General features: G+C 43.0%; 1 protein-coding gene across 2 annotated transcripts in view; it reads right to left on the bottom strand.

Annotated features, from left to right (window-relative positions):
• DCAF15 (DDB1 and CUL4 associated factor 15) overlaps positions 1-21,130 on the bottom strand; it is a 1,446,364-nt gene that overhangs the window by 182,988 nt on the left and 1,242,246 nt on the right. For both annotated transcript variants that reach the window (XM_044057323.1, XM_044057324.1), the window contains exon 11: positions 7,418-7,522. In XM_044057323.1, the coding sequence (XP_043913258.1) occupies positions 7,418-7,522 (105 nt within the window). The remainder of the gene's footprint in view (positions 1-7,417; positions 7,523-21,130) is intronic.

The following is a 21,130-nucleotide window of genomic DNA, read 5'->3' as shown; positions in this document are numbered from 1 at the left end:
AAATCGATAAATCCAGTATTGGCTGCCAGGCCTTGTCCTTTCTGGGTACCAAGAACAGTCTTGAGTAAAAACCTTGTCCTTTTTCCTGTTCTGGTATTGTCTAAATGGCCCCAATATCCATGAGGGACGTAACCTGTTTTTGTGCCTCTGCCCATTGATTTTTTGTCAGATCTGGCCAATCATTTGCCAGTGGCCGAGTGTGGAAATGAAATCTGTATCCCTGTGATATGGATGTTTAGTACCCACTTGTCCTGGGTTATTAACTGCCAATTCTGAGCAAAAAGTGCTAATTTTTCTCCCTATGGGTGCGGCCAAAAGATAAGTGCTTGGTGTAGGCAGAGGGAAGTCATTTGGATTGCTTTCTGTAGGTTTGCGCTTAATCTCCGCCAGGTTTGGAGGTGGAAGCACCCCATTGCTTTGACCTATATGAATCTTGCACCTGGTATCTGGAACCTTTAGGGCTTCTGGATTTGCCCCTTTGATCTCTGTCTGACACAGGAAAGGACGAGTTCTTTGTAGGCCAGTGTCTACTGAATCTTGGTGGCTGCACTTGTAAGAAGCCTTTAACAGTTTGCATAGACTTAGCTTTATCTTCCATTTTCTTTAAACCTTCTTCTGCCTTAATACCAAACAGAGAATCATGCTGTAAAAGTGCATCTAGCAATTTAGCTTTAACATGAGTCAGGCAAATTTGGTTCCTTTAACCAGGCATGCCTCCTAATCACAGATCCAGTAACTGTGGCCCTGCAGGAGGCCTCTAAGGAATCAAAACCACATTGCAAAGTCTGCTTTCCAACTTGCTCAGCTGCATGCACTAATTCCTGCAATTCTTTACTTTCTGCGCATTCTGAAATCATCATTTTCTGTTTCATCAATCCCACAACATGTTGTTGGTACTTAAGCATATGAAATTGACATTTTAAGGCCCTGATTGCCAAGGTTGCAGATGTATAAACCTGTTTTCCCCATCTGTCCAGTGCCCTTGAATCTCCGTCAGAGGGGGTAGGATTTTTTTGCTGTTGAGGCCTTAACTCCCTTTGGACCCTGTGAAATAGTTTCAGGATCAGCTGCAGGGTTTCTAAATAAAAATTTATGTGAGTCAGGGACCCTGTAATATCTGTCAGGCTTACTGGGAGCCGGAGGTAAGGAGCCAGGGGGGTCAAGCTCGACTCCGAAAACACATCATCCACAATGTCTAAAACAGGGGGAATGGCTAAAGGCCTGTGCTGAGGAAGGAAATCCCCGAGCCTCTTTTTTGATTCTGAGAAGTCTCGACTCTCCCAGTGAAAATGCTCCCGCAAAGTATGCAAGGTTTCTTCAAATGAATAATCCTCAGGAGGAGATGCAGATGGAATAGACTCCTCAGCATCAAAATCCTCATAGGGAGGTACAGATAATTCCTGATCAGAACAAGAATCAGAAGAAATAGATCTCTGATCTGAAGATTCATAACCAGCGTCTTGCCTAGGCCTCTTATCAGGAGGGGGATGGGTACCCCTGATCAAAGTAATAAGGTCTTCAGCCATTTTGATCTGTTTTTTAGGCACTGAGCCTGTGTACGTGGCTCGTCGGTTTTTTAGTTTTAGAAGTTGCTTTTGTCTTTGGTTTTCCAGCTTTCGTCGATTTGATATACAAATGTTGAGGTCTGAATACACCCTCAGAAGCCGGTGCCTGCTCAGCAGCTTCGGACCCATCCGAGGGAGATATATCCATCGGTCCAATACTTTGAGTATCTTGCAGCATGCCGGACTTCCACATGGGTGTAGGTAGAGGCCTGCGACTCGAAGGTAGCAGGTATCAGGGGCTGCAAAAGTGCCTCACTGAGTACCGGCAAACCTGCGACTGGCTTAGAAGCCTCATCTGTTTTGGATCTCAATTGCCTTTCTCTGTCCTTTTCTTTGCGTTTTTTTATGTACTCAGGTAGTCGGATTACTATCAGACGACATTTCTGGGTAGTTAAATCTGTTTCCAAAATACTTTGATGCAAAAATATACAGACGCTTAATAGTGCGTTGGTTAAATCTAGCACAAAACCGACAGCAGGCAGGTTGTGATCAGGGCCTAGGCAAGGACTACAGTATAAATAGAAATCCTTATGAGGTATTTGCTTTCCACAAGTAATACAATTAACTTTTTCTGACATCGGTAAAAAGAAAAAAGTTTCCCCAACGGGGTACTTGGCTTTAGTGAAGACTTCGGTTCTGAAACTCAAACTCATAGTCGGCCGACCAACACTTGCGAAATGCTTTTGCTTTGGGCACCGCACGGCAAGAAAGACTAAAGAAAATGGCGTCTGCTGCATGTTTTATACCTCTGACGACCTGACGTCATGGAAGAGAAGAAGGCAACTGACACAGGACCCATGACTTTGGAATTCAGGCAGACTTGAGGGCAACCTGCCAGCAGATTACCCAAATGTAATGACTGCAACAGTGAAACACGGAGACCATCATGCTGTATTGCCCTCATGGAGTGCAGGGAATGGACTTGCTTTTTGGCCTTTGCCCACTGGTTTGGAGAAAGGTCTGGGAACCCTTTTGGGGTTGGCAGTGTGTGGAAACATTTATATCCCTGGGACACTATGTTGAGGATCCATCGGTCGTTGGTAATAGAGGCCCAGTTGTTTGCATGGAAAGAGTATTCCTCCTGGGGCACAAGCAGGTGGGCAGAGGTAAGGGGTGGAGGTGTAAGTCAATGCAAGTTCATACCTAAGGGGGTGGCTTAGCACTCCCTGTTTTTGAAGAGGAGGAACTCCCTTGCTTAGATCTCTGCATTCCCTGAGACTGCTGTCTGGGGGGTCTGCTTCCCCTTGGCTGAGCTGGCCATTTATACTGTAGTCCTTGTAGGAAAGGACCAATGTTTAAACTGGCAATGCCTACTGAACCTCGGAGGCTTCACCTGTAAAAAGTCTGTCTGCATAGATTTAGCTTTTTCTTCCATCTTTAAGACTTCTGCCTTTGTGCCAAACAAATTGTCTTTGTTCAATGGTGTGTCCAATAATTTTGATTTTACATGGTTTGGCAAGGTCTGTTCCTTAAGCCAAGCATGCCTTCTGAGGACAGAACCAGTGACTGCTGCCCTGCAAGATGCTTCTAGGGTGTCAAAGCCACATTGCAAGGTGTGCTCAGTAACTTGGCTTGCAGAATGCATAAGCTCTTGTAATTCTTTATTTTCTGCACAAGCAGGAATGGAAGATATTTTTTGTTTAAGGAGTTTCATGGTATGCTGCTGCTATTTCAGCATGTGGAACTGACAATTTCGTGCTCTAACAGCAAGAGTTGCATAGGTGTACACTTTTTTACCCCATCTGTCTAAAGCATGGGAATCCTTGTCTGAGGGGGTGGGCTTCTTAGCTGAGGTTGCTTTAATTCCTTTAGGTCCTTGGGAGATAACCTCTGGGTCAGCAGTAGGATTTTGAAAAGGAATTTGAGAGAGTCAGGGACTCTGTAGTACCTGTCAGGTTTCCTGGGAGCAGGAGGAAAAGTGTCAGCAGTCAAATTGGATTCCATAAAATCATCATCCACAACATCCAGGACAGGAGGCATGGCTAAAGGTCTGTGCTGTGGTAAATCTAAGAATTCCCTGAGTCTCTTTTTTGACTGAGGATAGTTCTGACATTCCCATTGGAAATGCTCCCTTAAAGTATGTAGGGTTTCACCAAATTAAAAATCCTTGGGAGGAGAGGCAGAAGGAATGGATTCCTCTGCATCAGAATCCTCAAAAGCCGAAAGGGGTTTCATGTCTTCATATTCAGAAACCTCAGTCTCATCGGACTCCTGTTTAGATAAAACTACCGGGGACAAGTCTCTTTCTTTTGGAAGGGGTAGCCTGGCTTCCCTAATAAGCATAAGGTCTTCCGCCATTTTAAGCATTTGAGATTGAGGCAAGGAAGCATGTGCCTGAGCTTGGGTAGTCAGTTTTTTAGGCGTAGTTCGTACCCTGGGCCTTAGAAACTCTGTAGTTTTAGAAAGAACTGAAGACGCGAAAGTCGTCGTAGGTTTGTCTCGAGCATTGGTAGTGTGAAGAACTTCCTCGGAAGCCAGTGCCTGCTCAGCAGCTCCGGACCAATCCAAGGTAGAAACATCTGCAGAATCCTTAGTCGAAGAGTCTCGCAGCATACCGGACTCCAAATGGGTCTCTGTAGCGGCCTGCGAATCCACAGAAGCAGGCATCAGGGGCTGCAAAAGTGCCTCACTGAGGACCGGAGAACTGACCACTAGCTTAACAGAAGCATCGTCGGCAGTTTTAGACCTGTGCGGTCTGTCTTTATCCTTACGTTTTTTCGGAAGATCGTAGTTGGATGGCTTAGCGAAGCCATTATCGGAATAAGAGGACCGAGTGAAAATATTTAGCGACAATAAGGGCCCGACGACGTATAGTTCTGGAGTTGAACAGAGCGACAGCAAGGGACATCGTGGTCTGGGCCTAAACAGGTGGCGCAGTAAGAATGGAAGTCTGTATGGTATTTGCTTTCCACAGGTGAGACAATTGTTAACTTTTTCTGACATCGGTTAGAGCAAGAAAAAAGGAGCCCCAACGGGGTACTTAGCTTTAAAAGAAGTCAACTTCAATTTGAAAACGAAAACTCAGGTAGCAGCCGACTGGCACTCGTGCGAACTGCTTCTGCATCGGGTTCCCCGGCAAGAAAGACAGATGTAATCACGTCAACTGCCTGTTTTTAAACCACTGACAACCTGAAGTCAGTCATGGAGCGACAACAACCGATGCAGAAATGCTAAGCCTCTGGTATTCGGGCCGACTAAGGGCTACCCCTGGCAAGATAACCCAAGTGTGATGACTGCAACAGTGAAACACGAAGAACAGTCAGTGTCAACATGTAGAAGTGTGGTAGTCAGTTTCTAAGTTTACTTAAGTTTAAGTTATAAAGCCTCATTCCTGATGTGTGCAATAAAGCTGCTTGAACGGTACCCCAAGAATGTTAGTTGTTTTATCCTGACCAGACGAGCGACAGGTAGCCCCTCCTTGGGCTGTCCAGAACACACTTATTTCCTTACATTTTTCCACCATGCAGTATTCCTTGGAATCTCCCCTCAAAGGTTTCAACATGCCTTTAACTAACAGAACTGTAACTTGTATTAACATCTAAACATAGGATTATATGAAGTTACTACGCTAATGGCCCTAGGACTCTTACAAGCCTAGTCAAGTTCTTAAGCTCATTTCCATGATCAGCATCTACTGCCCCTGTCCAAGAGGGACACAGGTGGAACCCCCAGGGTGAATTTACGGTCATTCATCTAATTGTACAGATAGCATAAGAAGAGGTCCAATGAGATGCTCTGCTTGACATGAAGTGGGAGTCTGTTCCAAAGGTGTGGTAACCTCTGGGAGACAAATCTGACCCTCCAAGCAGGTTTTATTAATGTCACATACCAGGTTAAGGTATTTAGAGCGAGTAACCAGTGTACCATTTGACATGTGGATATGCAGCATTGCCAATAACGCAGGGTCAGAGCTTGTCTTGTATGCAAGGCAGAGATCACCTCTGAGTAGTCTGTATGAAACAGAATAAAGTGACAGTGATTTCAGACTATCCCCATAGGACAGATGCTGGGGACCTTGAATTTTCTTTTTGAGGAACCTTTGTGGTTTCTCCAATTTCTGTAGGTGCTTAGAAAGCTACATACCAAAAGGGGCGTTGAACTCCCTTATTAGCCTAATGAGGGAAGAGTACATTGAGGTTATGACTTTTTTTTCTGGAGGCACTGCTCTTATTTATGAGATGAGCAATATAAAATGCCCTTTTTACCACTGTGGAGACAAGGTGGTCAAAGGTAAGGTTGCTGTCAACCTGTGTGCCCAGGTCTCTCATCACTGAGTGCATACTTAAGGTGTTATCGATGTGGTAGTTAGCAGGAACACTGCCTTTACCAAAAGGAATGATAATACACTTTTTTGTATCGAGTTTAAGGCCATGACTTTGGCACCAATCATTTGTTTGTGTAAAACCCTCTTGTAAGATGCTGACATTTCAAAATCCCATGACCGCTCCCAGTTTGCAGTCATCAGCAAACTGTCATCCATAGACCTTTAGTTGTTGCTTGTACTTTGGAGAAATAGATTCCAAACAGAGGTTCCAGGACTGATTCTTGTGGAACACCACTGGTTACAGGTCTGCTGTTGGAGGTGGATTCCACTACTTTGACTATATGAGTTCTATCAGTGAGCCATCTAACGATATAAGGGCTGATGCCTACCTGGATGAGTTTGTCAATGATGCCAGAGTGGGGGATACTGTAAAACGCCTTGGCTAAGTCCAGGTAGGCTGTATGCAGACTTCCCCCTCATGCATGGCCTCGACTGTCTCAAAGAAATCCACCAGGTTTAATAGGCATGACCTCCCTTTAAAAAATCCAAACTGAGTAGGGTCAAGTGTTTGGACATTACTTATATCTTTGTTAAGGTCCATGATGGTTTGCTCCATGGCCTTGGAGATAAGGCTAGTCAGGCTAAAAGGGCTATAAGTTCCCAGGGTCAGTGGAAGCGCCACCTTTGTGCAAGGGAATAACAGTGCTGTTTTCCATTCAGCTAGTACAAAGCCTTTGCTTAGACTATGACAAGAGAGAGTACCCAACGGTGTAGCTACTAATTCATGTTGGAGCCCATGTAGGATGCAGTCTGGGATGTTATCAGGTCCCATAGATGGTGTGTTTCTGGCCTTAGAGTATTTATTGACCTGCTCTTTATAGAGATAAAAGGTAGGGGGCAGGTGGTAGGGATGTCATGAGGTATGTGTGGCAGGGACAGGGGAGTGAAACTTTCACAGAACCTATCGGCCAACAGGTTAGCTATATCCACAGGCTCAGTATATGTGGTATCATTAACTACAAGTTCTGCACAAATCTGGACCTTTCCTTTTAGGTTACGGATGTAACTATACAATGTCTTGTGGTTGTCCTTTGATGAGGAAGCAAGAACGCTTGTCCAAAAGCTCATTTAGCTGACAATCTTAAACTTACAAAAAAACTTCTACAAGGCATCTTACTCCACCTGCTGGGAGGGGACAGAAGCATTCTTCTAGATCGAAGGGCCAAGGTGATGATATCTGGGTATAAAACTTTGGTACTTCTACATTTGTCCGGTTACCCACTAGGTCACAAGTTTGATACTAGCCACAGCTCAAGCACTGTGGATTTGTGTTTTGCTTTCCTCTACTTTAGGACACATTTCAAAGATCTCACACAAGAAAGGAAGAAACATCCAAAACCATGACCTTGAGTAAAAGTGGGAAAGAAAATCACCTTATTATGAACAGTTTATGACAAACAAAAGGGAGCATGTATAATGAACAATGTTAGCACCTGAAGTGCCTGTACAACCTTAAATTCATCCAGAAAAACTGGAAAGCATACAAGTCTTTTTCCTAATTCACAGGAGACAGATGATGTTCACTTACCTGGTTTGTCCCTTTACCTCTGTCAGATCTCCCACACTGACAGTAACAAACAGGCCAGTACTAAGATCCCAAGCAACCTTCAGACTGGTATGGTAGGTTTTTGGTCTGGAGGGAGAACAGAGTTATATCAGGTCCAGTGAAACTACACAACAGTTGCAACCATCAGCACCCACAGGATATTAAGAGGTAATACCATAAATAAATATTTTCTGAGTAGCTTAGATAGACTGTACCGGTCACAAATCTCTACAGAGTTTCAGTGAAGTGCAAAAAAGCCAGAAACAATACGTCCAACATGAATCAAGTCTATTAGATTGGCCACTAAATGACCCTTCAAATATAAAAATGCATACAAACCAAAGTACATTACAACCATACAAGAAAAAAAATTAAGGCTGACACACCAGACTAGATACATGAAGCAGATATACGCCAAAACTACACAAACAGCTCTCACAAATAGCTTTAATTACTTTACAACCACACAACCCAGTGGCGGCTGGTGACTTCAAATCAAAGGGGGGCTGCAGGAGACAGCTGAATGGGTGGGGTCACTGGGAAGGGGTGCAGCCAACTAGAAAGGAGAGGAGCTATGCTCAAAACCACAAAAATTGTAACTTTAAATACGCTGCCCTGGGTGCCAAACCATCATGAGAGTCCAATTAACACAAAATGAAGTGTAGAAGAAAAATATTTCAATGCAATGGCTACATGACAGCTTACTTAATATCTAGATGGAAACAAAAAGGTTGTGAGGCACAAAAAAATAACTTTTTAAATACATTACTGGAATGCCAGTCAAAATCAAGTATAAGAAAAACAAGCAGCACTCAACTCAAACCCCCTCTCTTTGCACTGCAGTTCCAATTATAATTTATATTCAGCTTTATAAAAGTACCAAGTAACGTGCTGAAAGTAGCACTCTCTGATACCCCCACTTGTAAAAATGTTTCTTATCCAAAAAAGACCTGCTGCCTGACAACTATCTACTTGTTTCATGGGGAAAACACGATCAAAGTAAAAAACGAAAAGCAAACAAGAAACAAGCTCAAGACACATTGCTTAAAGGATTACTGTACAAGTAATTGACCACACATGATAGATTGGCATTCTGTTTGGTTTACAGGTAAAGCCTGCAAAAATGATTGCAAGTCTCCAAAAAATGTAATGAGCTTCTTAAAATAATGTAATCATCTTCTTTCAGCTGCTCCCGCTAGGGGTCGCCACAGCAGATCAACTGTTTCCATTTCTTCCTGTCCTCTACATCTTACTCTGTCACACCAACCACCTGCATGTCCTCTCTCACCACATCCATAAACCTTATCTTAGGCCTCCCTCTTTTCCTGTTACCTGGCAGCTTCATCCTTAGCACCTTTCCCAATATACTCTGCATCCCTCTTCAGCACAAGTCCAAACCAATGTAATCTTGCCTCTCTGGCTTTGTCTCCAAACCTTCCAACCTGGGCTGACCCTTTAATATACTTATTCCTAATCCTGTCCATCCTCGTCACACCTAGTGCAAATCTTATCAACTCTGCCACGTCAAGCTGACTCCTGCCTTTTTGTCAATGCCACTGTCTCCAACCCATAACACATAGCTGGTCTCACTACCCTCTTGTAGACCTTCCCTTTCGCTCTTACTGGTACTAGTCTGTCACAAATCACTCCTGACACTTCTCCACCCACACCATCCTGCCTGTACTCTTCTTCACCTCTCTTCCACACTCACCATTACTCTGAACTGTTGATCCCAAGTACTTAAACTCATCCACCTTCGCCACCTCTACTCCCTGCATCCTCCCTCTCATTCACACACACACATTCTTAGTCCTGCTGACCTTCACTCCTCTTCTCTCTAAAGCATATCTCCACCTCTCCAGGGTCTCCTCCACCTGTTCCCTACTCTCACTACAGATCACAATGTCATCTGCAAACATCATAGTCCACGGGGACTCCTGTCTGATCTAGTCTGTCAACCTGTCCATCACTATTGCAAATAAGAAAGGGCTCAGAGCTGATAATTGATGTAATCCCACCTCCACCTTAAATGCAGCCGTCACTCCCACCGTAGACTCACCGCTGTCACACTACCCTCATACATATCCTGTACCACTCTTACATACTTCTCTGCCACTCCCGACTTCCTCACACAATACCACAACTCCTCTCTAGGCACCCTGTCATATGCTTTCTCTAAATCCACAAAGACACAATGCAACTCCTTCTGACCTTCTCGGTACTTCTCCATCAACACTCTCAGAGCAAACATTGCATCTGTAGTGCTCTTTCCTGGCATGAAACCATACTGCTGATCACTAGATCACCTCCATTCTTAATCTATAGCTTCCACTACTCTTTCCCATAACTTCATGCTGTGACTGATCAGTTTAATCCCTCTGTAGTTACTACAGCTCTGCACATCACCCTTACTCTTAAAAATCTGTACCGAAACACTTTCTCCATTCTTCAGGCATCCTCTCACTTTCCAAGATTTCATTAAACAATCTAGTTAAAAATTCCACTGCCATTCCACTTAAACACCCCCATGCTTCCACAGGTATGTTATCTGGACCAACAGCCTTTCCGTTCTTCATCCTCTTCATAGCTATCCTTACTTCCTCCTTGCTAATCCACTGCACTTCATGATTCACTATCCGCACATCCATCCAACCTTCTCTCCCTCTCATTCTCTTCATTCATCAACCCCTCAAAGTACTTTCCATCTGCTCTACACACTCTCCTCGCGTGTGAGTACGTTTCCCTCATTATCCTTTATCACCCTTACCTGCTGCACATCTTTACTAGCTCAGTCCCTCTGTCTAGCCGGGTCCTTTTCTCCCTCCTTAGTGTCCAACCTTTTATACAACTCTTCATACGCCTTATCCTTCACCACCTCTTTGCCATGCACCTCATCTCCTTATACTCTTGTCTACTTTATCTCTGACAATCCCACTTCTTCACCAACCTCTTTCTCTGTATACTCTCCTGTACTTCTTCATTCCACCACCAGGTCTCCTTGTCCTCCTTCCGCTTTTCAGATGTCACACCAAGCACCTTTTTACCCATCTCTCTTACTAGCTCTGCTGTACTTACCCAGCTATTCAGTAACTCTTAACTGCCACCCAGTGCCTGTCTTAACTCTTCCCTGAACATCACCTCACAATTACCCATTTTCAATTTCCACCATTTGATTCTTGGTGCTGCCCTCACACTCATCCTCCTCTTCTTGATCACCAATGTCATCCTACAAACCACCATCCTATGCTGCCTAACTACATTTTCCCCTACCACCACTTTACAGTCTCCAATCTCCTTCAAACTGGCCCTCCTACATAAGATATAATCCACCTGTGTACATCTTACTCCACTCTTGTATGTCACCCTATGCTCATCCGTATTGTTAAAATATGTATTCAACACAGCCATGTTCATCCTTTTCGCAAAATCCACTACCATCTGAACTTCTGCATTTCGTTGCTTAACACCATACCTACCCATCACTTCCTCATCCCCTCTGTTCCCTTCACCAACATGCCCATTGAAATCTGCTCCAATCACCAGTCTCTCACCCTTGGGTACAGTCATCACCACTTCATCCAACTCGCTCCAAAATTTTTTTCTCATCCATCGCACACCCAACTTGTGGAGCATATGCACTAACAACATTCATTACACCATCAATTTCCAGCTTCATAAACATCACTCTATCCGACACTCTCTTCACCTCCAAAACACTCTTAGCATACTGTTCCTTTAGGATAATGCCTACGCCATTTCTTCTCACAGCCGCACCATGATAAACTATTTGAAACCGCCTCTGATACACACAGCCTTGCTCCCCTTCCATCTGGTCTCTTGCACAAACAATATACCAACCTTCCTTCGGTCAATCATATCAGCTAGCTCTCTCCTTATACCAGTCATACTGCCAACATTCAAAGTTCCGACCCTCACTATCACAGTCCTAGCCTTTACCTGCCTTCAGGCATGCCTTCCCCCTCTTCTCCTCCTTCGGCCAACAGTAGCCCAATTTCCGCCAGCACCCTGTTGGCCAACAGTACTGGTGGCGGTCGTTGTTAACCTGGGCCTCGACCGATCCGGTATGTATTTCTGTACTGTTGTCTGCATATATGATTTGGCAAAATTTTACGCCAGATGCCCTTCCTGATGCAACCCTCCCCATTTATCCGAACTGGCACAAAGAAATGCACTGGCTTGTGCATCCCCACTGGCAATCCTGCCCTTAATTACAAATACTGTCATATGCATTTCAATACCAAAGGCTTATACGTTACCTAATTATGTAAGCATTCTCTACATGGCTAGACGAATGAAAGCAACAAACTAGAAAACGAAAGAACACTCTGCCATGGCAAGCTGTCGAAGTAAACACACAAGTAGTTTAAGGATACGCAGGTCGTTTTTGTTTTAAGCGTTTTTCATTTGCCAAACAACCAAACCTCTTCAGAAACAATAAAATAAATTCAAGTCTGTGTTTTATAAAATCAGGTGGTCTTAGTAACCAATCAAGTTACAACGTTACACATGCATTCAACTTCTTAAAGGCAAACGCTGTAAACTTTTCAGTTTTAGAATACTGCTGATAAAACAGGTTTCATTTGAATCTGGAAAGTTATAAGCATTCAACTTAATCTGCCAAACTAACTCAAGTTCTTCAAGCTGCAGAGGTGTGGGTCCACCTCTGAGGTCATGCATAACCTGGGTCAATGGCCATAAATAATTTATGTTCTCTATTAAGTTGTGTGTGTTTAGCTAGGGCATTGTCCATTTTGCTCCTGCCTATAGGATATTGGTGTTCGTATATAAATTTAAGTTTATGGCCATATGGGAGATGGAGCAATAGTGATGTATATTTACTGTCCTTTTTCACACATATTGTTCACTTATATTTAGTGATCAACTGTTTTTTAAGCTAATTTTAGTTGTATCTGTTCATAAGAACAGTAACCTAATATGTTTAGGAATGTTTTTATTCAGAGTATGCTGTTAATTGTAAGGTAGTCCAGTTATTTATTTGCAACTTTTGTTGTTACTAATTTCTGTATGTGATACTTAGTACAAGAGAGTTGCCTTTTAGTAATGCATTTGCCTTTAAGAAGATGAATGCATGTGCAACGTTGTAACTTGATTGGTTACTAAGACCACCCGATTTTATAAAACACAGATTTGAATTTATTTTATTGTTTCTGAAGAAGTTTGCTTGTTTGGCAAACGAAAAGCGCTTAAAACAAAAACGACCTGGGTATCATTAAACTACTTTTTTACTTAGACAGCTTGCCGTGGCAGAGTTTTCTTTCATTCTCTACATGGCAACAGAAAGGCTTTCAATGTTGGCAATTCTTTAACAGTATGCTTATTAAAGCTTACTTGCAGCTTACAAGCTTACCTGATGGTCATTAAAGCACTGCTACTTAAAACACAGAGCAACAGGCACTTTCAGAACAATAAGCATAAATCAATAGTATAAAAATATGACAGAAACCAGACCATTCTGCAAAATCAAGGACAGAAAGACAAGTCCAGTATAGGCCTCCATTTGTTTTCTTTTCTTGGAACAAGGAACAGTCTTGAATAAAATCCCTGGCCTTGTTCCTGAGGAGGAACCCTTTCTATTGCTTTTATACTTAACAGCTTTGAAACTTGAGTGAGTGCCTCTGCCCTTCGATGATGTGGCAGGTTTGGCATGCCTTGTCTTATTGGTAAAGTATGGAAGTGGAATCTGTAACCCCTGTCTATTAGATCCAGAATCCAGTTGTCCTTGGTTAAGATATGCCAGTTTTTTGAGAATAAGGAAAATTTTCCTCCCAAAGGTGCTTCTCTTTGAGCCTTTGTAGGCGGTATGAAAGTCAAGTCATTGTTGTTGTCCTTGTGGTGCAGCTGGGCTGCCTGTGCCACTTCTTTGATTTGTAGGTTGCCATTGGCGGCCCCTGTAGGATCCTCGGTATTGCCCTCTACCTCGGGCACGCCTGTTTTTCCCCCTTTGAAACTTGTCAGAGTCTGGGAAGGACCAATTCTTTGAAGGCCAGTTTCTGTTGTACCTGGGTGGCTGAACCTGGAGGAAATCCTTGACTGTCTGCACTGACTTAGCTTTTTCCTCAATGGACTTCAACACATCTTGTGCATTAGCACCAAAAAGCTTCTGTTTTTCCAGAGGTGCATCAAGTAACTTTACTTTAACATGGTCTGGCAATGGCTGACCTTTTAACCAAGCATGTCTACGTATCACAGCCCCAGTCATAGCTGCCCTACATGATGCCTCCAATGCATCATAACCACACTGAAGAAAATGATTGTTAACCTGCTGAGTGTTACGTATATGATCCTGCAATGCTTTTCTATCAATAGGCTCAGGAGAGGCTAACTTTTTCTGTAAATCATCCAGTAAAAAATCCTGGTACTGAAACATATGAAAAAGGCAGTTAAGTGACCCAACTGCTCCTTGCCTTGCTTGGACACATCCAGAGTCACTACATGGAGGAGTGGGGTGCAACAAGTATGTCACAATTTGAAATGTCGCTGGCTGACTGATGGCCCTGACACATGTCATACCTCTCAACCTCAGAGCAAGAAATCTGGACAGAGCCACACATAGAAGTGGGACAAAGGCTCAAAAACAAGGACAATTTTTAAATATTGCTCTTATAAACTTAGAAAGATAATAGAATAGTAGGTCTTGCATTAGTATGAATTTTCTGAAGGGCATGAAATCAGAAACTCCCGTCAGTCATTTTCTAACTTCAGTCTTTAATGAATTGCCACTAATTTGCCAGAAAAAACACAATTTTATGAAAAATGGACCAAAAATGTGATGCAAAAATATAAACTTGTCAAAGAAGGGACACTTTTTTAATATTAGTAATGCCAACTTGAGCAGCTGACAAAATAAAAATCTACATGCATTTCTGAAATAAAAGTAATCTATAACTCTGATTATTAGTTATTTATTAATTGCAAACCCTCCATGTTTTCTTCCAAAAATTGCCATTTTCAGAGGGATTATTAGGGAAGAGCAAAATTTTGAGCCAAAATCGGGGACAGTTGAGAGGTTTGGATATGCCTAATTCTATAAAGCAATATATTTGCATGTACTTCTCAACCTGTTAATGCAGGAAACTTGGACAAGGCCAAATATATTGGGGAACCTACAAACAGTACTAAAAATTGCTCTTGTATAAACTGAGACAGTTAATAGAACAGGCCTTGCTTTAGCATGCATTTTTCTGAAGGTTATGAAGTCTGAAACTCAATGTCTGTTATTGTTTAGTGACTTAATTCCTAAATGTTTTGCCAGAAAAACATAACTTTTATAAGGAACAAACAAAAAATAAGAAGCAAAAATCTATTCATTCTGTGAAAATCTGGACAGTTGAGAAGTAGAGTTCAGCCGCCCTTCCCCCTCACAAAATCATGGTCGAATGGAGCCTCCCCCTGCAGCCATTCCAATGTCCCATTTCTTGGCTATTTCACCCCATTTACCATAAACACTAATGTGCATACTGCTTTAGTTCTACGATGATTTGGACTTCATTTGAAAGTTTTATTTTGCATTTTACAGCGCGAACACTAAAACATTTGCTAAACAAAGCAACGCAGTCTCACAATGAAAACAGACTTGGCATTAAAAGTTCTCTGCCCTTGAAACTCACATTCATTGAAACAGCATTGAAACCCACATTCAAACAAAATACATTTGGCTAGTGGCAGATAAAGATTAACTTTGGGTTATTTTCAAATGATAGGCCCCTTGCACACAATACATGTAATGCACCTTCCTGACTGTATTAAATTATATTCCTTGTATAATACAGTACAGTTGTTAGAGGGTGTTTTAAATTTATTGCTTTGAACATTTTTCCAGTAAACAATGAAATAAAACGCACGCACCAATAATGACAATTGAGAACATTTCCATCGTAAAAGTCTACCATTTAGTGAATTCAGTTTTCACTATAGCTGTTAACCTCTTAGCACAAAACACCGGGACAAAGCCAGTATTGGGAAAATACGGCCCTCAAACATTCAGTGAATTCAGTTCTCACCATAGCTCTCAACCTTAACACAAAAAACCTGGACGAAGTCAATAATGGGGGAATACAGTCCCAAAAATAGGGACAAATTTCAAATATTCATCTTATAAACTTAGAAAATTGCTAGAATAAAGGGTTTGTGTTACTATGTACTTTCTGTCAATTTTATTTAACATTTGTTAACCAGGAAAGTCTGACTTGGAACAAAAGCCAATTTTCAGCAGAGGAGCAGGGAGAAATACTGCAGACACATGTCTTTGTAACAGGGAGAACTGCAGAGCAAACCCACACAAACACAGGGAGGACATGCAGACTCCAAACAGAAGGCACCCCAGCCAAGAATCAAACCAGAGAACCTGCAGCTGTGAAGCAACACTGCACCATCAACTATTTAAGGAATTAAACATTGAGAAACCACAGATTTTACGAGGAACAGAACAAAACATGAGGCAAAAATCTGAAAAGGTTTCACAAATGGTGGTGGGTAGGGAATTCAGGCTCTTGTTACTGGCACCCAAGGTACATAGTTCATAAATCTGAAAAGGTTTCACAAATGGTGGTGGGTAGGGAATTCAGGCTCTTGTTACTGGCACCCAAGGTACATAGTTCAAGCCTGAGGTACTCTCTAACTACCACCAGCAGGTATCCTGAGTTCCCACTAGCCACCAGTATAAATCAACTGGGGCATTACACACACACACCCCTCCATACCTGCAATAACATCCACAGCTCCGTATCTGCAATAACATCCACAGCTCCAAACCACATAAAATCCACAACTTGTTTCTTCATACTAAGTCTGCGTTCGCACCGGAATGCATACTTCCGGTTTCTCGGCTCTTTGTTCCTTCCTGTGAATTCAAGACTGCTGACTCTGCAGTTGGATCCCCTTCCCGTCTATGAGGTTAGCACCGCATAGACTTCTGGGGAATCAGCAGTCTGCTGCCTTATTCCTGAATCAGGACTGGTAAAGGCAGCAGTCCGGATTCACATTCTATGTGCAGTTAGGAGGATTTGTAGGATTCTACCATTGTGGTTCATAGCTGGGGGGGCTACAGCCATGCAGTCCGATATCACAAGCCGCCACTGACGCAACCCAAGAAACAAGCCAAGTCGCAGCTGCATGCAAGGTACCAGAACAGTCCACACACCTATTAAAATTACAGGACTACTTTATTTAACTACAATCTAGCTATTAACAATGAACCCAGTGACAGTGAAAGTAATGGTGGTAACACAGCTTTTTATTCTACAATCCACTCTGCTACAGGCCCCATGAAGGCTCAGTGTCTCTCCAACCTAACACCACTCTTAAGTATTCAACTGTGGTACTACCTTTAACAGTCTTGTAAGAAAAGCACAGTCCGGGTCTGAACTGTCTGCAAACAGCTACAGTTAACTGAGTATGTGCCTACCTGTTTGAGCCAATATTCATTTTCCCCTGGAGAGCACTCTGCTTTGGTTGTAAGCAGCCCCACCCCCCAACCACACACACACACACACACACACACACACACACACACACACACACACACACACACACACACACACACACACACACACACACACACACACACACACACACACACACACACACACACACACACACCTTCCACTTTCTCTTATTCCCTTCTGTTAGCAAACAGTATCCATAACTGATCAATACTGTGTGTTTGTAAATTTAAACTATGACTACAGTAGCCACTGATACAAGGTTATCCTGTTTTTCCACCTGAGAAATTAAGAAATGACTTGGTTTCAGAGCAGTCCTTGGTCAATTGTGATTGTTTCTTAACACATACTTGTCTTTGCTTTGGCTCATTAGCAGCAGTACAAAGAACTGCCTGCTCACACCCTTGTTCTCCCCTCCCCTGTTTATTACCTTAAGACAAACCAAAGTTAATAAATATTACCTGCGGCAGGCACCATTTTTAAAACTACAGTCCACTCTGCTACAGGCCCCATGAAGGCTCAGTGTCTCTCCAATAAGTGTTTTACAACTGTAAATGCCTATTTTTGTTGAATTGCATTAGACATTTTACAACTGTATGTTTATGTTGAATTGTGTTAGACATCTAATATGATTTATGCCTTATTATTAGATGTTATTATGGCATGCTAGCATTTGTATGCACCAATTTGTTTTTAATATAATAGTATGTATGGTCTATTTTCATAGCTGCACCTTGTTCACTAATGTTATTCATGTAATTGTGTTGTGTGTAGACAGCTCATACTAGTGTCTAATTATTTCTATATAATTGTGCGGTTACTGGTGGATAGAATCACATTAGAGAAGGTACAGTTTTGTACCTACCATAAATGTAGATGTCCGATAGGTATGCATCTGCAGTCCTTACATATGGGTTGTCCTGCCTCAGGCAGCCCTTCATTCGGCCGGATCCCAAAGTCTGGGTCTGGCGTCGGCTGATGTCGCCCTCTCCCCGTCAGAGCGCCTGGGGTATAAAAGCATCAGCTGACGCCATCTTCCTCAGATTTTCTTGCCCCAGATGCCAGGTGCCCTCTAAGGAAGGCTAAATTTGGAGAGATGCAAAACAAAATTCCAAACATGCACAGTAATATAAAACAAATACACCATAATAGATAACCTCAGCTAGCTATAAGAGGGATAAGTACCCAGGAAATACCACAGAGGGGAAGGAGGGAGGGTAAACCAGACTGCAGATGCATACCTATCGGACATCTACATTTATGGTAGGTACAAAACTGTACCATGTCCTTCAAGGATGCATCTGCAGTCCTTACATATGGGTAGAATACCATAGCCAAGCTGGGGGTGGTAGGATCTAAGAAAAGGATGGTGTAGCTAAAATGCCCTGCAGGACTGCTGTAGCAAAGCCTGCTCTGGATCTGGAATATAAGGGTAAGTTGTAATGCTTGGAAAATGTATGCACGGAGCTCCATGTAGCAGCTTCTAAAATGTCCTTGGTAGCCACCCCTCTTAAGAAGGCTGTGGAGGTGGCTGTGGCTCTGGTGGAATGAGGCCTAATGTTAGCTGGCACAGTTTTGCCATGAAAAGAGTAACAGAATCGAATGCAATTCCCTATCCATTTTGAAACTGTCTGTTTGGAAATTGCTTTTCCTTGTATACCAGCAGCATATGCTACAGATAGCTGGTCAGTTTTTCTGTAAGTCTTAGTTCTGTCCAAGTAGTAGCGCAAAGTACAGTTTTGTACCTACCATAAATGTAGATGTCCGATAGATATGCAACTGCAGTCATAACATATGGGTTTGTCCTGCCTCAGGCAGCCCTCGGTCGGCCAGATTTCAAAGTCTGGGTCCGACGTCGGCTGATGTCGCATTTCTCGACGTCAGGGCGGCTGGAGTATATAAGCATCAGCCGACGCAATCTTCTTCAGTGTTTCTTGCCCCAGGTGCCCTCCAAGGAAGGCTGTAATCAAATTGGAAGACAAAAGTAGGTTTCCAGACAACAAATAAGCAATAAACAGATACACCATAACAGATATCCCCAGCTAAGGATAACAGGGAGAGGAGTGGACCCAAGGCATAGAGGGGATGGAGGGAAAACCCGACTGCAGTTGCATATCTATCGGACATCTACATTTATGGTAGGTACAAAATTGTACTATGTCCTTCAAGAATGCAACTGCAGTCATAACATATGGGTTGAATACCAAAGCTTAGCTGGGGGAGGTGGTATGCTCTAAGAAAGGGATGGTGCAGCTATCAGTCCCTGCAGGACTGCCGAAGCAAAGCCTGCTCTGGATCTGGAATATAAAGGGAGGTTGTAGTGCTTGGAAAATGTATGCACAGAGCTCCATGTAGCAGCTTCTAGAATGTCTTTTGTAGGCACCCCTCTTAAAAAGGCTGTAGAGGTGGCTGTAGCTCTGGTGGAGTGTGGTCTGACATTGGCTGGCACACTCTTTCCATGGAAGGAATAACAGAATCTGATGCAATGTCCAATCCATTTTGAAATTGTCTGTTTAGAAATTGCTTTTCCTTGTACTGCAGGGGCGTAAGCTACAAAAAGTTGGTCAGACTTCCTACTGGTCTTGGTTCTGTCTAGGTAGTAGCGAAGTTGTCTGTGTATGTCCAAGGTATGCAACAGTCTTTCCCCTTTGTTCTCAGGATTAGGAAAGAAAGTAGGCAGGTGAATTGCTTGATTTAAGGCAACCCTAGATACCACTTTTGGCAGAAAGGTAGGGTTGGTTCGTAAAGAGACCCTGTCTCTGTGAAAGGTTATGAACGGTGGTATTGCCATTAAGGCCTGTAATTCCGAAACCCTTCTTGCTGAGGTAATGGCCAACAGGAAAGCTGTCTTCCAGGAAAGAAATTGTAAATCCACAGAAGCTGCTGGCTCGAAGGGAGGTAAAGTCAATTTTTCTAGGACAAAATTGAGGTCCCAAGCTGGTACTGGTGCCTTTCTTGGGGGCTTTATATTCTTGATTCCTCTAAGAAATTGCCTTAAAGGATGTGAAAACACAGGTGGGTCAGTGTTGTATCTAGCTGAGATAGCTGAAGCATGAATTTTTATGGAAGAGAATGAAAGTCCTTTATGCAGCATATCTGTCAAGTAATTCCAGGATGAGAGGAATGCTCAAAAATGAGGCATCATGACCCTTGTTGGTATTCCAAATGCTGAATCTCTTCCATTTGGCTGAGTAAACTTTTCTGGTGGATGGTCTGCGGGCTTCTGTTAGTATCCGCTGAACTTCCTTGGAGAGAGGTAAATCAAGGTTATTTATGGGATTTCCCAAGCTGTTGCGTCTGGATGTTGGGATGAACTGTCCTGAAGTTGTGTTGAGTCAGAAGTTGGGGCCATTGTGGAAGGGCCCACGTTTTGTTGTGACATATGCTCCTTAGTAGTGGGTACCAGTGTTGTCTTGGCCAGTCTGGAGCTATTAGGATCCCCTTCGGCTTGTCTGCTTTGATCTTTAATAACACTGTGGTCATCAGTGGCAGAGGTGGAAAAGCATAAATTATCAGGGTGCTCCAGTTGAATGAGAGGGCATCTATTTTCCATGCTTGTGGATGATACGTCCTTGAGCAGAACTTTTGTAAGTGATGATTGAGGTGGGAGGCAAATAGGTCTACGTCCGGCCTGCCCCATGTCGAGGTGAGTCGTAGGAAGATGTCTGGATGTAGCCTCCATTCGTGGGGGTCTAGGAAATTCCTGCTTAGACTGTCCGCCAGAACATTGTCTTTGCCTGGAACAAACTGGGATTGTAATTGTATGTTTAGGCCCAGTGATTTTCCCAAAGATTCATTGTCAGTCTGCAAAGGGGGTAAGAATGAGTGCCCCCCTGCTTATGTACCACATCACTGTGGTGTTGTCTGTCCGTATTAATAGGTGGCCTTGTTGAAGTTATTGCCCAAAGGCCTCGATGGAATGCATTACTGCTAACATTTCTTTTTGATTGATATGCATATGTGTTTCCTTTGGAGACCATTGTCCTTGAATACATCTGCCTTCCATGTGCGCCCCCCATCCAAGGTCTGAGGCGTCTGTGGTCATAGTCTGTGTTATCTGAGGTTTTTTGAATGACATACCTATGTTTGACTGGCTTGCTGAGGCCCACCATAGAAATTCCTTTTGAAGACATGGAATGAGTGGGATATTTGCTTCTAGGTTGTTGCTGTGTTGAGACCATAAGCTTTTTAAGTACCACTGAAGCTTTCTCAT

Source organism: Protopterus annectens, chromosome 15.part0 (assembly GCF_019279795.1).
Source record: "Protopterus annectens isolate FY-2018-M chromosome 15.part0, PAN1.0, whole genome shotgun sequence".
Lineage (NCBI taxonomy): Eukaryota > Metazoa > Chordata > Ceratodontiformes > Protopteridae > Protopterus > Protopterus annectens.
The sequence above is the reverse complement of the archived record's forward strand: the minus strand, read 5'-3'. Positions and strand labels throughout refer to the sequence as shown.